The 20540-nt window shown below is 36.4% G+C and overlaps 1 protein-coding gene across 4 annotated transcripts in view; it reads left to right on the plus strand.

Annotated features, from left to right (window-relative positions):
- Window positions 1–20540, plus strand: part of HECW1 (HECT, C2 and WW domain containing E3 ubiquitin protein ligase 1) — a 444141-nt gene that overhangs the window by 291545 nt on the left and 132056 nt on the right. For all 4 annotated transcript variants that reach the window (XM_072760066.1, XM_072760065.1, XM_072760067.1 and 1 more), the window contains one exon: window positions 3617–3786. In XM_072760066.1, coding sequence (XP_072616167.1) covers window positions 3617–3786 — 170 coding nt within the window. The remainder of the gene's footprint in view (window positions 1–3616; window positions 3787–20540) is intronic.

A 20540-nucleotide genomic window follows, 5' to 3' on the forward strand; every position in this document is an offset into this window, starting at 1 on the left:
ATATTGACATAAAAACAAGACACATAGATCAAAGGAACATAATACAGAGTCCAGAAATAAACGTACTCTTTTATGGCCATTTAATTTTCAACAAGGAGCCAAGAACATACAATGGGAAAAAGACAGTTTATTCAATAAAAGATGCTGGGAAAACAGAACAGCCACATACAAAAGAATGAAACTAGACCACTATATTACACCATATACACACACAAAAAAAAAACCCTCACAATGTATTAAAGACTTGAACATAAGACTTGAAATCACAAAACTTTTAGAAGAAAACATAGGCAGTAAGCTCCTTGACATCAGTATTGGTGGTGATATTTTTTTGGATTTGACACCAAAAAGGCAACAAAAGCAAAAATAAATGAATGGGACTACATCAAACTAAGAAGCTTCTGCACAGCAAACTGTCGACAAAATGAAAAAGAGTAAGAGAAAATAGTTGCAAATTATATCTCTGAAATATCCAAAATATATAAAGGAACTCATGCAACTCAAAAAAAATCTGACTGAAGAATGTGCAGAAGATCTGAATAGACATCTCACCAAAGGCATACAGATGGCCAATAAATACACAAAAAGATGCTCAATATCACTCATCATAAGTGAAGTGCAAATCAAAACCACAATGAGATATCCTCCCACACCTGTTAGAATGACTAGTATCAAAAAGACAAGAGAAAAGAAGTGTTAGTGAGGAGGTAGAGAAAGGGAACCCTCATGCACTGTTGGTGGGAACATAAATTAGTGCAGCCACTATGGAAAGCAGTATGGGGGTTCCTCAAAAAAATTAAAAATAGAACTACCATAAGATTCAGCAATTCCACTTCTGGGTATTAATCCAAAGAAAATGAAAACACTAACTCAAAAAGATATATGCATGCCCCACATTCATTGAGGCATTATTTACTATCCCCAAAACATAGAAGCAACCTAAATGTCCACTGCTAGATGAATGGATAAAGAAAATGTGGTATATGCATACAATACAATGATATTCAGCTATAAAAAAGTGAAATCTTGCTGTTTGTGACAACATGGATGGAGGGCATTATGCTAAGTGAAATAAGTCGGACAGAGAAATACAAATACCATATGATCTCACTTATATGTGGAATCTGAAAAAAAATCAAGCTCATGGATACAGAGAACAGATTGGTGGGGGCTGGACAAAATGGGTGACAGGTGTTTAAAAGATATAAACTTCCAGTTGTAAAACAAATGAGTCATGTGGGTTTAATGTAGAGCATGGTGACTAAAGTTAATAATAACTGCATTGTATATTTGAAACTGAAGAGAGTAGATCTTAAAGTTTTCATCAGAAGAAAAAAGTTATAATGATGTATGGTGATGGCTGTTAACTAGACTTATTTGGTAATTGTTTTGCATTACATACAAATATAATACAAGTATATAAATCATTATGTTGTACATCTGAAACTAATATGATCTTATATGTCAATTATATCTCAATTTTAAAAAATAACTCAGAATGGATCAGACTTCTGTATAACATGCAAAACTGCAAAACTTCTTGAAGGTATCAGGAGAAAACTTACATGACTTTGGATATGGCAATGGTTTTTTAGCTACAACACTGAAAATGTGGTACATAAAAGAAATAATTGATAAAGGATGAACTTTGTTAGAATTAAAACTTCTATGCTACAAAAACAATGTCAGGAGAATGGGAAGATAAACTACACTGGGGAAAAAATACTTGCAAAACATTAACCTGTTAAAGGAACATTATCCAATATACAAAGAACTCTTAAAATTCAATATGAAAACAAGTCAATTTAAAAAATGGGCCAAAGATCTTGGCAGACATCTCACCAAAAAATATAGAGATGACAAAGAATCATACGAAAAGATGCTCCATATCATATGTCACCAGGCAAATGCAAGTTAAAACAACAATGAAATACCACCACATGCCTATTAGAATGGCCAAAATTCAGAAAACCGACAACACCAAATGCTGACAAGAATGTAGAACAATGAGAACTCTCATTGGTTGCTGGTGGGAATGCAAAATGGTACAACCACTTTCAAAGACAGTTTGGTGATTTGTTATAAAACTAAACATACTCTTACCATAGAATCCAGTGATTGCACTCCGTGGTATTTACCCACATGAGGTAAAAAGTTAAGTCTGTACAAAACCTGCACACAGATGCTTGTAGCAGCTTTATTCATAATTGCCATAACTTGGAAGCAACCAAGATGATCTTCAGTAGGTGAATGGATGAATCATATGGATGCAGATAATGGATTGATGTTCATTGCTAAAAGGAAATGACCTGTCAAACCAGAAAAAACATGGAGGAGTCTTAAATGCGTATTACTGAGTGAAAAAAAAAAAGCCAATCTGAAAAGGCTACATGCTGTATGGTTCCAACTATATGACACTGTGGGAAGGGCAAAACTGTGAAGTCAGGAGATCAGTGGTTGCCTGGGGGTGGGGCTAGGGGAGGAGACAGGGGAGGCGGAGCATAGAGGATTTTTAGAGCAGTGGGAAATATTCTGTATGAACTTTAATAATGGATACATTTGTCAAAACCCATAAATGTACACCATCAAGAGTGAACACTAATGTAAACTAAGGACTTTGAGCAATAATGATGTCATTATAGATTCACCAGTGGTAGCATATGTACCCCTCTAGTGGGGATGTTGGTAATGGGGGGGGCTCTACATGTGTGAGGCAAGAAGTATACGGGAAAATTTGTACTCCCTCTTAATTTTGCTGTGAACCTACAACTCCCCCCTCAAAATAAAGTCTTTTATTAAAAAAAAAGTCAGTTGACAACATTAGCATGTGTCTAAGTTAAAAAGCAAAAGGAAGAAGAAACTCAGTGCTTCTGTTACTAAGGCAGAAAGCCAACCACTTCCGACTTGCCATTCTTATGTTCCTGTTGAAATGCTTGAGAAAAACAATTATTTGTACAAACCTGCAGAAACAGCAGGAGCCTGTAAAACTATTCAACTACCTTCCAGAAACCAAGAGGAAATTTCATTAACCAGAGCTCAGTGAAATCCTGAAGCCTGAGAGGGATGCCATGCAGGATGGGCAGCATGGGGCTGGGGAAGGAGACAAAATCTCTTGTTAATTGGTTCCCATTTTGGTCCTGCCATGCAGACATGGGATGATAGACCTACTGTATTCATTGTGAAACTATAGCCCTTGGTTTTCTCATGTCTCCACTTTGCAGAGGAATTTTCACCTAGATCCATAGAATTTTCAAAGTTGAATGCCTTGCCTCTATGTCCACCACGTTTCCTAAGGTGACCTCACACCCTCACCCCAACCTGCCCGAGGAATGCTGGAAGTCCAGTCCAGGAAGGGCCAACAGTCCTCTCTTAAAACACATAGTGACCACGATGCCAATTGTTTTGATTTCTTACAAGGAATGGTTTTAAACATGCCAGTAAATGTTCTATATAATGGGCTCTCGCAGCCCATATTTATAATGAGGTAGAAAATAGTCTAAAGATTGGAAAGGCTTTTCCATGTTTTAGATGGACTTTTCTCCTTATGTAAGGTCTGATATTATGATCTTTAACCTCACCGAAACACACTTAAGTCCAAATGTTCCTTATTTTATAGATTTCCAGGCCATGGGGTTGAAGAAAGGGATGTTCTTCAACCCAGACCCTTACCTGAAGATTTCTATTCAGCCTGGAAAGCACAGTATCTTCCCTGCCCTCCCACACCACGGACAGGAGAGGAGATCCAAGATCATAGGCAACACCGTGAACCCCATCTGGCAGGCCGAGGTGAGTGCTGTGGGCTCTTAGAGGAAGCCTCAGTAGCCAACTGAACCCACTGACCATAAAGCAGCTCACATGCTATCTCCTCCTTCCTTGGAGCCTCAGAATGCTGCTGAGCTCATGGCTCTCTGGTCTTAGAAGGGAGCTGTGTTCTCTGGGGGTTGTAACTCACGGATCTTTATGGAGCCCCTCAAGGCAATACCAGGAAACTGTTTGTGGCAGCTACACTCAGTAGCCCTGTTACAGCTTCTTCCTCTGATTCGGGATCTGCGTCTGAAGGCAAGACACCCTCTCTCTGCCTCTGTGTGGGAGAAGGAAGAGAAGCATTTTGATCTGAGCATTCTTACACTCTTCCTACATGTGCAGTCCTAAGGCAAGAGTGCCAGATTTTAAATGCATCCCTCTTAGACCAACGTTCCAGAGATTCTGGAGGTTAGGGAATCCAGAGATTGCCAGGATAGGTAAATCATTAAGCCCTAGAATATCCCTGGGATTTACATATTGGTTTTTTTTTATTTACATATTGTTTGATCTAAATAGATATGAATCCTAATTGTGCATCCCCTCTTCCTGGTCTGAACAGTGCTAGTCAACTTACAGGAGGATTGGACAGTTTGTTCTATCTCATGAAGACCCATCTCCACTCCCAAATGTGATGTGAGGATGTTTCTCAGCACTGGCCAGGAATGAGGACATTCCTCAGCAAAGCCACATGCATGTCAGGCTTGGCCTTACAGCGACTAAGTCTTCTCCTAGAGAACTAGCAGAAAGTTGTCACAACCCATCTAGCAACCTAGCTCACACGCTTTAGCTTGAGGGTGTGACCTGTTAACCATGTGGGCTGGGGAGCAGGGAGGCTTAGGGCATGGGAGGGGCTACAGTATAATGTCTGAGTTAAAAGCACAGCTTTGCAGTTACATAAACCTTGGTTCAAATCCCAGCATGGCCTATTACTACTAGTTATATAGATTTAAGGGGCGGGGAGTGGGGGTGACTGGGTGACAGGCACTGAGGGGGGCACTTGATGGGATGAGCACTGGGTATTATGCTATATGTTGGCAAATTGAACTCCAATTAAAAATGTAAAAAAATTAATTAATTGATTAATTAATTAAAAAAGAATTCAGTCATCCTCAATCTGGGCCTCAGGTTACCTTCATCAGACTGTTACTGATGGAAATGTGCTACTCCTACCTGAGGCACTTGCTTTGGGCAGGTTTCCTTCCTTTATTCTTCAGAGTAGATGATCTCTGCTGTGGACTTTTCAAGCATTCTTGAGCAAGAAAGTGAGATTAGATATTTGGGGGGCAAGTCTTGTTCATTATCTCTTAAATTACACCCCCTACTTCCAAGACTTAATTAACCCTGACCCAGGCCCTACAGAGGAGCAATGTTACAGCTTTGAAGTTAGAGCAACATGAAGGAAATGGAATTGCACTTAAACTTCCTACTCCTTTGGTTATCAACAGATTCTAAAGCACTGTGAGTACCAGTAGCATGGAATAATGAATCTTAAATTATTTGTTCTTTCAGTCCTGGCTATTCTCACCAATTATTTCTGGTCTCTTCACTGCATTCCTGGGGATAATACAAGATGCTACAGGAATTTATAGTACATGAAAAAAAAAAAGGCTTCTCTCTTGTGAAGAACCTCAGAGCAACTTGTTCTAAAACATTTAGTCATAAAGGTATTATAAGTCTCAAAGGATATTTCAAAACCCCAGCGCCATCAGAATGTTTTGGTTTGGTTTGATCTTTTTGTCTAAAAATTTCAGCTAGAATCCAGTGTAAGTTCTGAAATTATTTGAGTCTTTAGTCAAGATTTACTTCACCCTGGAAAGATCCCAGCAAACTCTCACTAGTCCTCTGCTTTTGACCTCCTGCACTCTATCCAGTGTCCTGTGGTTAAAGTCAGTGTTTTCTTTTTTTAAGATTTTATTTGTTTATTCATGAGAGACACAGAGAGAGAGAGGCAGAGACATAGGCAGAGAGAGAAGCAGGGTCCATGTAGGGAGCCTGATGTGGGACTTGATCGCAGGCCCCCGGGATCACGCTCTGAGCCTAAGGCAGACGCTCAACCATTGAGCCATCCAGGTGCCCCTAAAGTCAATGTTCTAAAACAAGTTTTACCAAATATATCTCCCCAATGAGGCTCAGATTGAGAATAACTGATTTCTCAAGTTAAACATCAAGTAATTTGACTGAAGATCTGCACATTGAACCCCTAAATGCTCTCCTATACAGAACATTCAAGGCCTCTGCTGACTCTGCATTGCTTACTACTTGTGTCAGTGATGGGTTGCATTTGGCTCTAAGCTAGCAAAGTGGGGTCACCTGAGATATTTCTCACAAACAAGAAGTCCAGAGAGAGGTGGTCCTGGCAGCGTAGCTACTCATTACACCAAGGGACTCAAGCTCTCTAGGTCTTCCCACTGCACCTGTTAGCAGATACCTCCCACCCTCCTTTCTTAAAGCCTCAAACTCAAGCTTCAGGCAAAAGGGCAAAAAGCCTCCTTTTTAGGCTTTGCATTTTTATTCTGTAAGAGAAGCCCTTCCCAGCAAAAGACTTATGACCTGTCACAGACCCTCACTTGTTTGGGAAAACCTAGTGCTTTGATTCCCCAACTGTCCACTAGGGAGGGCGAAAGGAGAAGGTGGTTGAACATGGGTTTTGAATAAGATAATTTATAGCATGTGCAATGTGCTTCAGCTCCACTCCCCAGCACCTTATACCTCAGACATTATGTTAAGGCCACTCGCAGTAGCTCTGATCTCCCACTGCCCCTCATGCTTTCACATGCCTGCATAGATTGTCTTTCCTTATATCTGCTTAAAATGTACATTCTCAATGAATCCAACTTAGCAACTCCTGTTCAGCCATCAAGACTCAGCTAAAATGCCACCTCCCTCATGGGCCACTCCTTGACTCCCCACTTAGGCCTTAGGAGGAAAGTGCTCCTTTCTCTCTGTCCCTTTGTCCAGATCTCCATCATACTGTCTTTATTTGCACATCTGTCTTTCCTGTGAGCCTTTGGGTCCTCAAGGGAAGGAATCATATCTAATTTTTCTTAGCATCTCCAGTTCCTGGAGCCTAATAGGTGATATAAGGTTTATATAGGGCTTACTATGCCAACCAGTGTAAACATTTTATATGATTAACTCAATCCTCACAACAACCCTATGAGATATATGCTATTACTATCCCTATTTAAAGATGGGGAAACCAAGGCACAGAGAAGTTAAGTAGTTTTCCCCAGGTCTCAGCTAATAAATGGCAGAACCTGAATTTGAAGCAGGTCATCTGCCTTCAGAGGTTGATACTAATCAGTTTTGTGTATAAGTGGTTGTGGATAAATTCTGGAGAGATTATCCATAGATTTTATCAGATACTCAAAGTGATCAGTATAACCCCTCCCCTTCAGAAGAAAAATAAGTATAAATCTATAGCATTGGATAATAAGGCTAAAGGCAGTTATCAAAAAGCTTAATTTGGTCTTTCAGCTAATCATACAAACTATTACTTCTGGAGGATAAGTTTTAAAGATCAATGAGAACTTTGTTAATGGAGAAAGGCAGGTGAAGTTCTTGTGGCTGATTATTTATTCATTTAAGGAATGTTACTGAGTATCTAATCTGTAGTAGAAATAGAAACCTCTGAAAGGACACAAAAAAGATTGGCAGGTAAGACCACTCAGCCTGGTAGAAGGAGACAATACAATAAAATAAATGTTCTAATCAAGGTATGGAGAGAATGCAGCAGAATGCTGAGGGAAGACTTCCCAGATGGTGTGCTGTGGGACTTAGGTCTTGATGCGTGATGAGGCATTTCTGGGGAGTGGTTGAAAAAAAAGAAAGAAAGAAATGCCATGTGATTGGAGCTCATAGTATATACAGACAGGTGATGGCTGTTGGGCTAGGCTTCCTCCAGTTGCACACATCCAGCATGGTTCTCTTATTTCTTACAAACAAAACCTTGGGTTGAGTTCTGGGTCTCATATTGCACCTTGGTGAATGAAATGAAGATTCCCTCTTTCTACAGAATTCATGCACATCTTTAAATTTCTATGCAGCAGGTGAGTGAGAACCAAACTCTTCTACTTTCTGTATATACTTGCTAACATACAACGGATATTCATGAGAAATAATTGAAGTTACCTGAACTTAAGAGCAAGAATATCCTTAATATATAGTTTAAATGCTTAATATATTTCTGTGATTAATGTTGCATTAAAATCATGTGATTTTTTCAAATTTATGCAAGTTCAAACTTGAAACATATGTTTTTGCTGATTAAAACATGCTACATCTTAGAAAAATTACAGTTACTAACAGAATTTTAAAATGAGAAGGGAAAATAGAGGAATACATTTTAAATGTAATGTCAACTAAAAAACTTTTTTAAAGAAGACTACCATGTTAATTGATCTCTTTTATTATTATTATTACTGTAATTAGAAACTATTTTCACCCAGGGAAAACTCTCCTTGATTTTCAGGTCTGTTTACTTTCCTGAACGGATTTAATGAGCACTTATAAAATTATAGCTACACAGAGAAGTTAAATAGAAAACGGCAGAACTGAAGAGACTTGGGTTATTTAATCAGAGTGCCTATGTGGAGAGTATGTTTAAACCTCTAAATCAAACAAGGAACTCCTAAAAGCAAATTCTCAGAAATATCATGTGGATTGAGCAAATATTTAAATCAAGCCTGGGGCCATGGTGTTTGTCAGCCTCCACTCCATTCTCTGTCTCAGCCCTCAAAGCGAGGTGGATTAATCCCACACGTGTACACTATCAGCCTGCTTCAATCTGGTCACAAGATTAGAAGACAAGATATTTCCTCCTAGAGCTTATATTCTAATGTAAGAAAACAAAACAAAATATAAACTAACAAGATAATTGCAAGGGAAAATATCAACACTAAGGAAACACATTGTAACGTGATGTGCATGATGGAGAGGAGCTAACTTAGATGGCCATGGTCCAGGGAAAACCTTTCTGAGTTGTTGTCACATGAACTGAGAAGCCAGATACACAAAGACCTGGTTAGGTGTATGTTGCAGATAGAGGAAGCAGGTGGTGTGAAGGGCCTGAGTGTACCCTGGTTGGCATATTTAAACAACAGCAGGAAGGTCATTGGGGCTGGAGAATAACCATGTGTGAGGGATGGGAGTGGGATATAAGATGAGGCTGGGAAGAGAGGCAAGGACCAGCATCTTGTAAGTCATGGAAAGTGGTTGGGATTTTATTATAAATGTGATAAGAAGCTACTGGAGTAGGGAAGCATCATTCTCTGATCAAAATTTATGTAAACTTTCCTGCTGCCATGTATGAAATGGATTATCAAGAGTCAAGAATGGAAGCAGTTGATATCTGCTTCTGGCTGTCATGGAGCAGCATGTGGCACACTAACACAAAACACCTTTCCTAGCCAGAGAAAAATTTTTTAAAAAAGCATTTGTGATACATGAGAGGATGGTCAGGATAACAGGACTTGTGTGATCAAGATCCTGGAGAAAAAAGAATTTCAAGTGAACCAACTTTCTGCAACTGCTTTTTATAACAGGGATAAGAAAGTAGGCCAAAAGCTGTTGAAGATCAAAGAGGAGTTTTCTGTTGCTTGACTGCTGAAAAGATAGCACTTGAAGTTTGGATCCACCAAGGGGAGGTGTCTAGCAAAACCCTAGATTCTCAGTTAGACCCCTGGCTGGCTATAGTGAATGAGCAGGGCCCGCCAATGATAGAAAAATTCAAAATAGCCCAAGCAGCCCAGTCAGGCCCTCATAGTTAAAATAGTATCTCACCTCAGTAACAAGAGGAATGGACCATGGATGACTATTATTGGAGCTATCAGAGATAGATTTTAAATACTATTTTATGTTTTTAAACTTATGAAGTGGTTGGGCAGCTGCCCTCAGCTCAGGTCGTGATCCTGCAGTCTGGGATCAATTCCCACATCGAGCTCCTGCGAAGAGCCTGCTTCTCCTTCTGCCTATGTCTTTGCCTCTCTCTCTCTATGTCTCTCATGAATAAATAAATCTTAAAAAAAAAAAAACTTAAGAAGCTAGACATAAATAATAAAAATACAACTAAAAAATGCCCATCCACTTTGAAAATTAAGCAAAAACTCCTGAAATATCTAGGAGTCAAGGAAGAGATCATTAAAAAAAACTAGAAAATATTTTGAAGTAATATGAATATATGACATATCTAAACTTGTGGGATGCAGCTAAATTAGAAAATAAGATCTCAGTGATGTGAGTTTCCATGAGATTAAACTATTATCCCAGTAACTTGAAGATGAATGCCTTAATCACTGAATTAGAAAACAAATACATGATAGAGAAAGCTAACAAAAACTACAATAGTGATTGCATGTATATTGAAAAAATGAGTATCATGAAAATATTCATGCTAATAAGTTTGAAAATTTAGAATAAATGTGAAAAACTCTTTACATGATGTTTTTATCATTATCATCTTTATTAAGGGACAATTTACAAACATAAATAAAACATAAATTCATTACATACAACAAAAAACTGTATTAATTTAAAGCAAACAGTTTAGGGGAGCACCTGGGTGGCTCAGTTGAGTATTGGACTCTTGGTGTTGGCTCAGGTCATGATCTCAGGGTCATGAGATCCAACCCCTTATCAGTCTCCATGCCCAAAGAGTCTTCTTGGGATTCCCTCTCTCTCTCTCTCTCTCTCTCTCTCTCTCTCTCTCTCCTTCTGCCCTTCCCCAACTCAAATATATATATATATATATATATATATATATATATATATATATATATTTAAAAATAAAGCAAATGATTTGGTTAACTGGGTTGCAGGATACAAGGTTAATATATAAAAAGTCCACTGCTATTCTGTATACCAACAATGAACAAACAGAATTTGAAATTAAAAGCAATGCATTTATATTACCACCCCCAAATGAAACATTTAGATATATATCTAACAAAATTTGCATAATACCTATATAAGAATAACCACATAACTATATAGAATGAAATCAAAGTACTAAAAAATGAATATATAGTCCATGTTCAAGGATAGGAAGTATAATATTGTCAAGATGGTAGGTCTTTCCAAATTCATCTATGAATTCAGTGCAGTCTTAAAACCCTAGCAAGTTATTTTATGGATATTGACAAACTGCTTCTAAAGTTTGCATGGAGAGGCAAAAGACCTAAAATATCTAACACAATATCAGAGGAAAACAAAATTGGAGGACCGATGCTACCCAACTTCAAGGCCTATTGTAAAGCTGTAGTATCAAGAAAAATGTGGTATTGGGGAAAATGGAGCATCAATGGAACAGAGTAGAAAGCCCAGAATTAGACCTCCACATAGTCAATTGATCTTTTACAAAGGAATAAAAACAATACAATGGAGCAAAGATAGTCTTTTCAACAAATGGTGCTGGAACAACTGGAAATCCACATATAAAGAAAAGAATCTGAAGAGGGCATTTGATGGGATGAGCACTGGGTGTTATATGTTGGCAAATCAAACTTCAATAAAAAAAAAGAAAGAAAGAAAATAATCTAGAGACTGACCTTCTACTCTTCACAAAAATTAATTCAAAATGGAGCATAGACCTAAATGTAAAATGAAAAATTATAAAACCTCTGGAAATTAACATAGGAGAAAACCTAAATGATCTTGGATTTGGTGATACTTTTTTAGATATTATACTAGAACCATGATCCTTGAATGAAATAATTGACAAGCTGGACTTCATTCCAATTAAAACTGCTCCCTTAAAGACTATATCAAGGGAATTAGAAGATATTTCTCCCACAAACTGGGAGAAAATATTTGTAAAAGAGGTATCTGATAAATGACTATTATCCAACATATACAAAGAACTCTTAAAACTCAACAAGAAGAAAACAAACATTCGATTTGAAAATGGACCAAAGATCTTGACAGGCACCTCACCAAAGATATATGGATAGCTAATAAGCATGTGAAAAGATGCTCCACATCTTATGTCATCAGGGAAATGCAGATTAAAATAACAATGAGATACCACTGCACACCTACTAGAATGGCTTAGATCCAGAACACTGACAACACCCAAGATGGAGAGGATGTGGACCAACAGTAATTCTCATACATTGCTGGTGGGCTCGCAAAATGGTACATTTACTTTGGAATACATTTTGGCAATTTCTTAAAAACAGCCCACAAAATGATCCAGCAATCAAGGTCCTCTGTATCCAAGGGATTTGAAAACTTATGTCCACACATGAGCCTGCACAAGAATGTTAATAGCACCTTTACTTATAATTGCCAAAAAAACTTGGATGCAACCAAGACGTCTTTCAGGAGGTTAATATAATCTGTGGGAGATCCAGACAATGGAATGTTATTTAGCACTAAAAAGAATCAAGCTATCAAGTCATGAAAAGATATAGTGGAAACTTAAATACATATTACTAAGTGGGAAAAAATGTGAAAAGACTACATACTGCATGATTCCAAATGACATTCTGGAAAAGGCAAAACTACAGATACAGCTAGTAAAAAGGGTCAGTGGTTGCCAGGACTGCATAGCGGGAAAGGGTGAATAGACAAGATTTTCAAGGCCATGAAAATACTTGATATATTATGATGATGGATATATTTCATTTTACTTTTGCCCAAACCAATAACATCTACAACAGGAAGAATGAACCCTAAGATAACCTGTTGACTTTGGGTGATTGTGATGTGTCAGTGCAAGTTCATCCTTGGCTTAAAAAAAAAAAAAAAGGTGCCATTCTGGTTAGTGATGTTGATGATGGAGGGGACTATGCATGTGTGGAGCAAGGCAAATAGGGAAAATCTTGTGCCTCCCTCTTGGTTTCATTGTCAATCTAAAAGAGCTCTAAAAAATAAAGTCTTTTAAAAATTACTTTGGCTCCTCTGAGTTTTTTGCATTTTATTATAAATTTTAGAAAGATCTTCGAATCTCAAGAAAAGAACTTTTGGAATTTTATTTGGAAATGTGTTGAATATTAATTATTCTAATCTATAAAATGATATATCTCCACTTATTTAGGTCTTTAATTTCTCTCGGCAGTGTTGTGTGGTTTTCAGTATAGAGGTCTTGCATGCTTCTTTTTTTTGGTCTATTATAAGTGGAATATTTTTTCATTTCATTTCCAATTATTTGCTGCCTATATATAAATTTTTCTATATTCATCTGAATTCTGCAGTCATACCAAATTCTCTTACTGATTCACTAGTTATTTTGTGTGAGGATATTTCAGTAAACAATCATACTGCAGCAAATAAAAGTAATTTTACTCAATCCTTCCTAAACATATGCTCTTAATTTGTTTGTTTTGAGGTTTACCTTATCGCAATGTCCAGAGCCTCTAATACAATGTTGAGTTGAAGGGGTCACAGAAGGTATCTCTGCTTTATTACTGATATTAGGGCAAAATCATTTAATAACTCACCACAAAGTATGGTGATACTAGATTTTTTTGTATAGATGCTCTTCATCAGCTTAAGAATGTGTCCTTCTATTCCTAATTTGCTGAGAGCTCTTTTTAAAATCATAGATTATGTTAAATTTGGTTAAATACTTTTTCTACACCTGTTGAAATGATTCCATAATGTTTCCCCTTTATTCTATTAATACGGTAATTTACCATGATTGATTTTCTAATATTAGATCAACTATGCATTCCTAAGATAAATTCTACTGGGCCAAATGTATCATTATTTTTATGTATTGTTGGGTTTCTTTTACTAATATTTTATTAAGGATTTTTGCATGTACATTCATGAAGAATATTGATCTATAGTTTTCTTGTATTAGTCTGGTTTTGGTAAGATTGTAATCTGATTTTATGAAATGAGTTTTGAAGTTTTCTTTCTTTTATATATTCTGGAAGGATTTGTGTATAATTGTCATTTCTTCTTTAACTGTTTAATAGAATATATGAGTGAATATATGAGTTACACTGCAGTTTTAAAATGTGTGAGAAAATGTTAAAAATAGAAATAAGGCCTTTCAGGTTAACTATTTTTACATACATAAGCTGTTGTAATTTGTGTCTCTCAAGAAATACTGACATTTTTCTTCATGCTATTTTTTATAGGATTGTTCCAAACAGTGTTTTATTGTCCTTTAATGTATGTAAATTTATTAAGGGTTGTACTTTTCTCATTTTTTAAAGGTAAACTGCATTTTCTCTTTTTTTATTAACTAATCTGGATATGAATTTTTAAAATTCAATTAGCCAACATATAGTAAGTACATCATTAGTTTCAGATGTAGATATGGGTTTATGGGTTTTGTTGATTTTTTTTCAAAGAACTTGAAAGTTCTTTCAAGTTTTTTTTCAAAGCTCTTGACATTGATAATTTTCTCTATTATTCTTTGTTTTCTATTTCTACTCTAATTCTTTTCTCCCTTTTGTTGCCTTCTTTCTACTTACTTTAGGGTTATTTTGCTCTTCTGTTCCTAGATTCTTAATGTAACATTTTACAATTATTTTTCTTTCTAATGTGATCATATATAGCTATTAATTTTCTTCCAAGTGGTAGTTTAGCTGCATTCCATAAAATTTATATATTTTCACTTTTATCATCATCCAATTCAACATATTTTCTAATATCCTTCTTTGACCCATGGATTATTTTGAAATGGACTGGGCAAAGTCCAAACTTTAGGGTTTTCTTAAATATTTTCTTGTTACTGATTTCTAATTCAACTTTATTGTGGTCAGAAAATATACCTGGTATGATTTCAACCTATTTAAATACATTGAATCATGTCTTACAGTCCAACATATGATATATTTTGGTGGATTTATTACGTGCACTCAGAAAGAATATGTATTCTATTGTTTTATGTAGTAGTCTGTAAAAATCAAATTCAAGGTACTGTTATTATTGACTAGCTTTTTATGAACTGCTGAGGAAAGGATGATTAAATCCCCTGCTATGATCATGGAATTATCTATCTCTCCAAATCCACCAACTTTTTGCTTTATATATTTTGAGGTTCTCTGGTTAGGTACCTGCGAAGTAATGTGGTCCTGATGAATTAGCTTTTTTGACATTATGAAATACATCTCTTTGAAATATCCTATCTTTGGAAATACCCTTCGTCTTGAAGGCTATTTTATCTCACATTAATATAGAATTCCAGCCGTCTTATGTTAGATATCTGAATGGTATACCTATTTTTGTCCTTTAATTTCAAGATATTTTCAAGATATGAAAAAGGCACATATCCTGTAGACAGTTTTTCACCTACTATGATAATCTCTGCCTTTAAATAAGAATCTTTAGTTCGTTGTCACTTAATGTAATTATTCATATAGTTGTATTTAGATCTATTTTTTATTCTCTGTTTTCTGTCTTATTCTTTTCAGTTTTCTTGCTTTCTTTTTGTATTATTTGAATATTTTCTAGAATTTTAATTCATCTATTGGATTTTTAGCTATACATTTTTTGCATTACTTTCTTTGTGGTTGCTTTAGGGACTACAATATACCTTCTTATGTTTTCATTATCTACGTTGACTTAATATCATACCACTTCACAAAAATGTGGTGATATCTCAACAGTACTTACCTGCATTCACCTGTGCCCATGATCCTTCATGTTATAGTTGTTATAGTTGTTATAGTTGTAGTTACAATACATTATAAGCCCCACATGATTATGTTATAGTTCTTGCTTTATTTTTTTTCAGATTTTATTTATTTATTCATGAGACACACAGAGAGACAGAGGCAGAGACACAGGCAGAGGGAGAAGTAGGCTCCATGCAGGGAGTCTGATGTGGGACTCCACTGCAGGACTCTGGGATCAAGACCTGGGCCAAAGGCAGACACTCAACTGCTGAGACACCCAGGTGCTCCAAGACCAGTTTTAAGGCCAAGTGTGCCAAGTTAAGGATAGAGATGTTTCTTTGGGGGACACTGAGCCCTGTTAAAGCCAGGTAAAGAGTCAGTGGTGGCCTCACCTACATTGTGCTTTCATGAATACTGTGCTGCTAAACATCTTCCTTCAGCAACTATGTGGCAGAAGTTTCCACCAAAGCACTAGAGGAACTACTGGCCAAGGGACTAGATATGCACAGCTAGGGAAACCATAAAAAAAATGAAATCAAGACTCCTGGGTGGCTCCGTTATTGAGCATCTGCCTTTGGCTCAGGGTGTGATCCCGGGATGGAGTTCCACATAGGGTTCCCTGCATGGAGCCTGCTTCTCCCTCTGCCTGTGTCTCTGCCTCTCTCTCTCTGTCTCTGTCTCTCTCTCTCTTTCTGTGTCTCATGAATAAATAAATAAAATCTTTAAAAATAAAGAACAAATAAACAGACACATGTATTTAGGGGCACCTGGGTAGCTCAGTCAGTTAAGCGACTTGTCTCTTGATTTCAGCTCAGGTTGTAATCTCAGGGTTGTGAGATCAAGCACCACATCAAGCTCCACACCAGGTGTGTAGTCTGCTTAAGATTCTCTCTCTCCCTCCTCTCCTCCTCTCTGATAAAAAAGGATCAGACATATGTATTTTAAAGAAGTTAACAAAAAGTATAGTCTCTTAGCTTCCCCCATTTGTTCCCTATTTCTAATGCTTTTTATTCATTTCTGAAGATTGAATTTCCTTTGGGTATTATTTCCCTTCGGCATGAAATCCCTCCCTTGGCATTTTTTGCAGAGCGAGTCTAGGGGGAAGTTCTCTTAGTTTTTTGTTTAGCTGAATGTTTTAACTTCATCTTCATCTTGGAAGATATTTTTACTGAATATAAAATTCTGGGTGACTGGTATTTTCCCCCCCAACACTTTAAAAATGTAGTTCTCCTGTGTTATTGTCCCCATAGTCTATAGTAAGAAATCAGCAATAATTTGAATCCCAGCTCTCCTGTATGGAAGGTGTCATTTTTCTTTGGTTAGTTCAAGTTTGTCCCTTTATCTTTGGTTTTCAAGTTTGATTACAACATTCCTAGGTATGGTTTTTATATAACTTTTCTAGGGCTGCCATATACAGAAACATATTATTTCATAGTTCTGGAGACTAGAAGTCCAAAATCAAAGAGTAAGCAGGGTTGGTTTCTTCTGATTGCTCTGAAGGAGAATCTGTTCCATGCCTCTGCCCTAGCTTCGGTGATGCTGGCAGTCTTTGTCATTCCTTGGCTCATAGATGTGTTGCTCTAATTTCTGCCTCCTTCTTCACATGGTGTTCTCACCATATGCCTCTGTGTCCATATTCCTCTCTTCTTATAAATACAACAGACACATTGGATTAGCGCCCACTCTAATGACCTCATTCTAACTTGATTACATCACAAGGACTATTTCCAAATGTGATTACATTCTCATGTTTAGGGCTTCAACACATTTTTTGGGTAACAACACGATTCAACTCATAACAGTTTTCTTCTAATTTATTCTATTGGCTCACTGAACTTCTGGGATCTATAAACTTATGTTTTCATCAAACTGGTGAAGTTTGGCCATCATTTCTTATAATATTTTTCTGTTGAATGCTCTCTCTCCTTTTTTCTTGGACTCCACGTATTATATGCTAGACCTTTAGGTATTGTCCCTCAGGTCTCTAAGGCAATTCTCTCTCTTCTTGTAATTGGATCATTACTATTGAGCTTTCTTCAATTTTACTACCACCTCCATTTTATTATTATCTCTATTCAATGATTTTTTTCGTAGATTAGATTTTTTTATTCTAAAATTACAGTTTGGTCTTGTTTATGTTATTTATGTTTTGCTGATGATATTTCTTATCTATTTGTTCATGACAAGTATATTTTCCTTTACCTCACTGAGTGTAGTTGAAATAGATGCTTTAAAGCCCTTTTCTTATAATTCTAACATGTGTGTCTTTGTTGTTGTTATTTGTTATTTTGTTGTTTTTGTGATTGCAGGCAGTTAACTTAGGCCACACTGCCGTGAATGTGATAGGTAGCAGTTCAGATTTCAGTTCAGTTCTTTAAGACCTAACTCCAAACTGATTTTATTTTCCCTGTGCATCTATGATTCTACAATCAGCCAGAAACTTGGGCTAAGTTCCAAAAAATAATAATAATAATTTGGCATTTTCCTTCTTTGCCTTTCTTCTTTCTGGCATTCTTTCACTTTTTGGTGATGCTGATTAGAGCAGGCTCCTTTGCCTGGTTCACCCAGCCAGAAAGGTGGTAAGGTTTCTCACCACTATTGGAGTGACTATAGCTGCATTTAAGTCAAAGACCTCCAGTTTCTTATTTCAGTAAACAAGTTTTCACAATTCAACCGTATCATAAACAATCCTTTTACATTTTTCTGGACATTGCCAGAATTTGGATTTTTTTAAAACAATAGCTAGCTGTCTTCTGATGTATTCATTTTAAGCATGCTATTAAAATTTATTTAAATTTGGGACACGTGGGTGGCTCAGCAGTTGAGCCTCTGCCTTCAGCTCAGGGCGTGATCCCGGAGTCCAGGATCTAGTCTCATATCCAGCTCCTTGCATGGAGCCTGCTTCTCCTGTCTCTGCCTCTCTCTCTTCCTCTCTCTGTGTCTCTCATATATATATAAAATCTTTATAAAAAATATAAAAAAATTAAAAAGTATATAAAATCTTTATAAAAGAATAAATAAATAAAAATTATTTAAATTTAATAAAGGAGAAAAATCATGTTTATCTCAGTAGATCCAGAAAATGTAGACAAAATTTAATATTCACTCCTAATTTTTTAACAACTTTCAAAAAACAGAAGAGAACTTCTTCACTCTGATAGAGGATTTAAAATATTAAGAATAAAATCTACAGTAAACATCATGTTGAATACTTTACCTTAAAATTGAGAACAAGATAAGGATACATGCTTTAGCCACTTCTATTTAATTTTTTACCAAAGATCCAATGTAATAAGGCAAAAATAAAGAAAGAAAATATATCAGAATTGGAAAGGAAGACTGTACTTCTTTTCAAAAATAAAGAAAGAAAATATATCAGAATTGGAAAGGAAGACTGTACTTCTTTTCAAATAACATCGCTGTATAAGTGAGCAGTGTAAAATAATAAACTGTTATAATTAATAAGTGAATTTAACAAGGTCACTAAATAAATAAAAGGTTAATATATGAACACAAACTGTATTTCTACATGCAAATAGAAAATAAAATTGTTTAAAAGATACTATTTACAGTAGCACCACAAAACATCAAATACCTAGGAATAAATCTAACAAAAATGTAAAAGGCCTTTTTACTAAGTACTGCAACATGTCTAAGAGAAATTTAAAACAGCCTAAATAAAAGAAGAGATATTATTAGAAAATCCAATATTGTGTGGTGTCAATTCAGTCTCAAGTTGATCTGTGGATTCAGTGAAATCCCAATCAAAATTCTAAGAGGTATTTTTAATGTTACTTGACAAGCAATTCTAAATCGAGATAGAAATAGGAAAGGCCAAGAATAAGCAGGGAAATCTTGAAAAAAAAAAAAAACAAAGCAAAAAGACTTATGCTTCCAGATGCCATAATAGATATAAAGCTAAAGGAATTAAGATAGCACGCATTGGCTTAGAATAGACAAATAGCTAATTGAATAGATTAGAATAACAAATTGGGTACACGCATAACATCACTGTTTTATGACAATAGTGATACTGCAATGTAGTAAGGGAAGGATAGCCTGTTCAAAGTTTGGTGTTGAGTCAATGTGCTATCCATATTTTAAAAAATGAATCTTAAATGCAGTTTCATATCACACACAAAAATCAATTCCCAATAAATTGTAAATCTAGATATGAAACTTTAACAATAAGGTTTCTAATTCATAACATATGAGAACTCCTTTATGACCTTGTGGAAGCCAAAAAAAAAAGCTCTTAAGCAGAATATGGAAAGCATTAACCATAATGCAAAGGCTTGGTTAATTGGATGACATTGAAATTACAAATGTCTGTTCATCAAAATTCTACATTAAGAGCAAGCCAAAGAGTGGGAAAATATATTGAATTATCTAGATAGCAAAGAACCAGTATCTAGAATGCACACACTACCTCTACAAATCAAGAAGGAAAGGACAGACACTAACAGGTAAATGGACCAAAGACTTGAACAGGCACCTCACAAAGGAGGTTGTCCAAATGCCAATAAATATATAAAAAGATGTTCAGCTTCATTAGTCATCCAGGACTAAAAATTAAAAGTGCAGTGTGATACCACTGCACACCCACCAGCATGGCTAACATGAAGGAAATGGACAAAAACTAATGCTGGTGAGGTATGGAACAAATAAGACTCACAATCCACGTATGCTGGGGGTGGATTGAGAGGGAGGAAGGGGAGAAAGAGCATCAGTTAGGAGGCAGTTGCAGAAGCTAGGTGGGAAATGATGAAGTTGGACAAGAATGGTGGCTTCTGGTGAACATGGAGAGGTATAGGTGTAGATGTAATTAGCCATTATGCTTCACTTTTGTCTAGTGGGTCCCTTCAATATACCCCCAGCCACCATGCACTTAAAATAGGGCTCTAGCATGTGAGAGGAACTTCAATTGGTGCAGGTAGCTCAGGACAGCTTCTAGCGCTGAGGCTGGCTAGGAGTCCAGAGTAGGTACCAGTAACCAAAACATTACCTTACAGTTAAGCAAACCATAAACCACTGCCCTGACAATTGGAGGGGTCAGATGTGGGCATAAACGCATAAGAGTCAGGCATGGGCTCACCATTTAGAGTATTCTTCTAGATGCCAAGTTCTAATAGGTTTTTACCAGAGTTCTCACATTTAATCACCCAG

The sequence above is a fragment of the Vulpes vulpes genome, chromosome 5, assembly GCF_048418805.1.
Source record: "Vulpes vulpes isolate BD-2025 chromosome 5, VulVul3, whole genome shotgun sequence".
Taxonomy (NCBI): Eukaryota; Metazoa; Chordata; class Mammalia; order Carnivora; family Canidae; genus Vulpes; species Vulpes vulpes.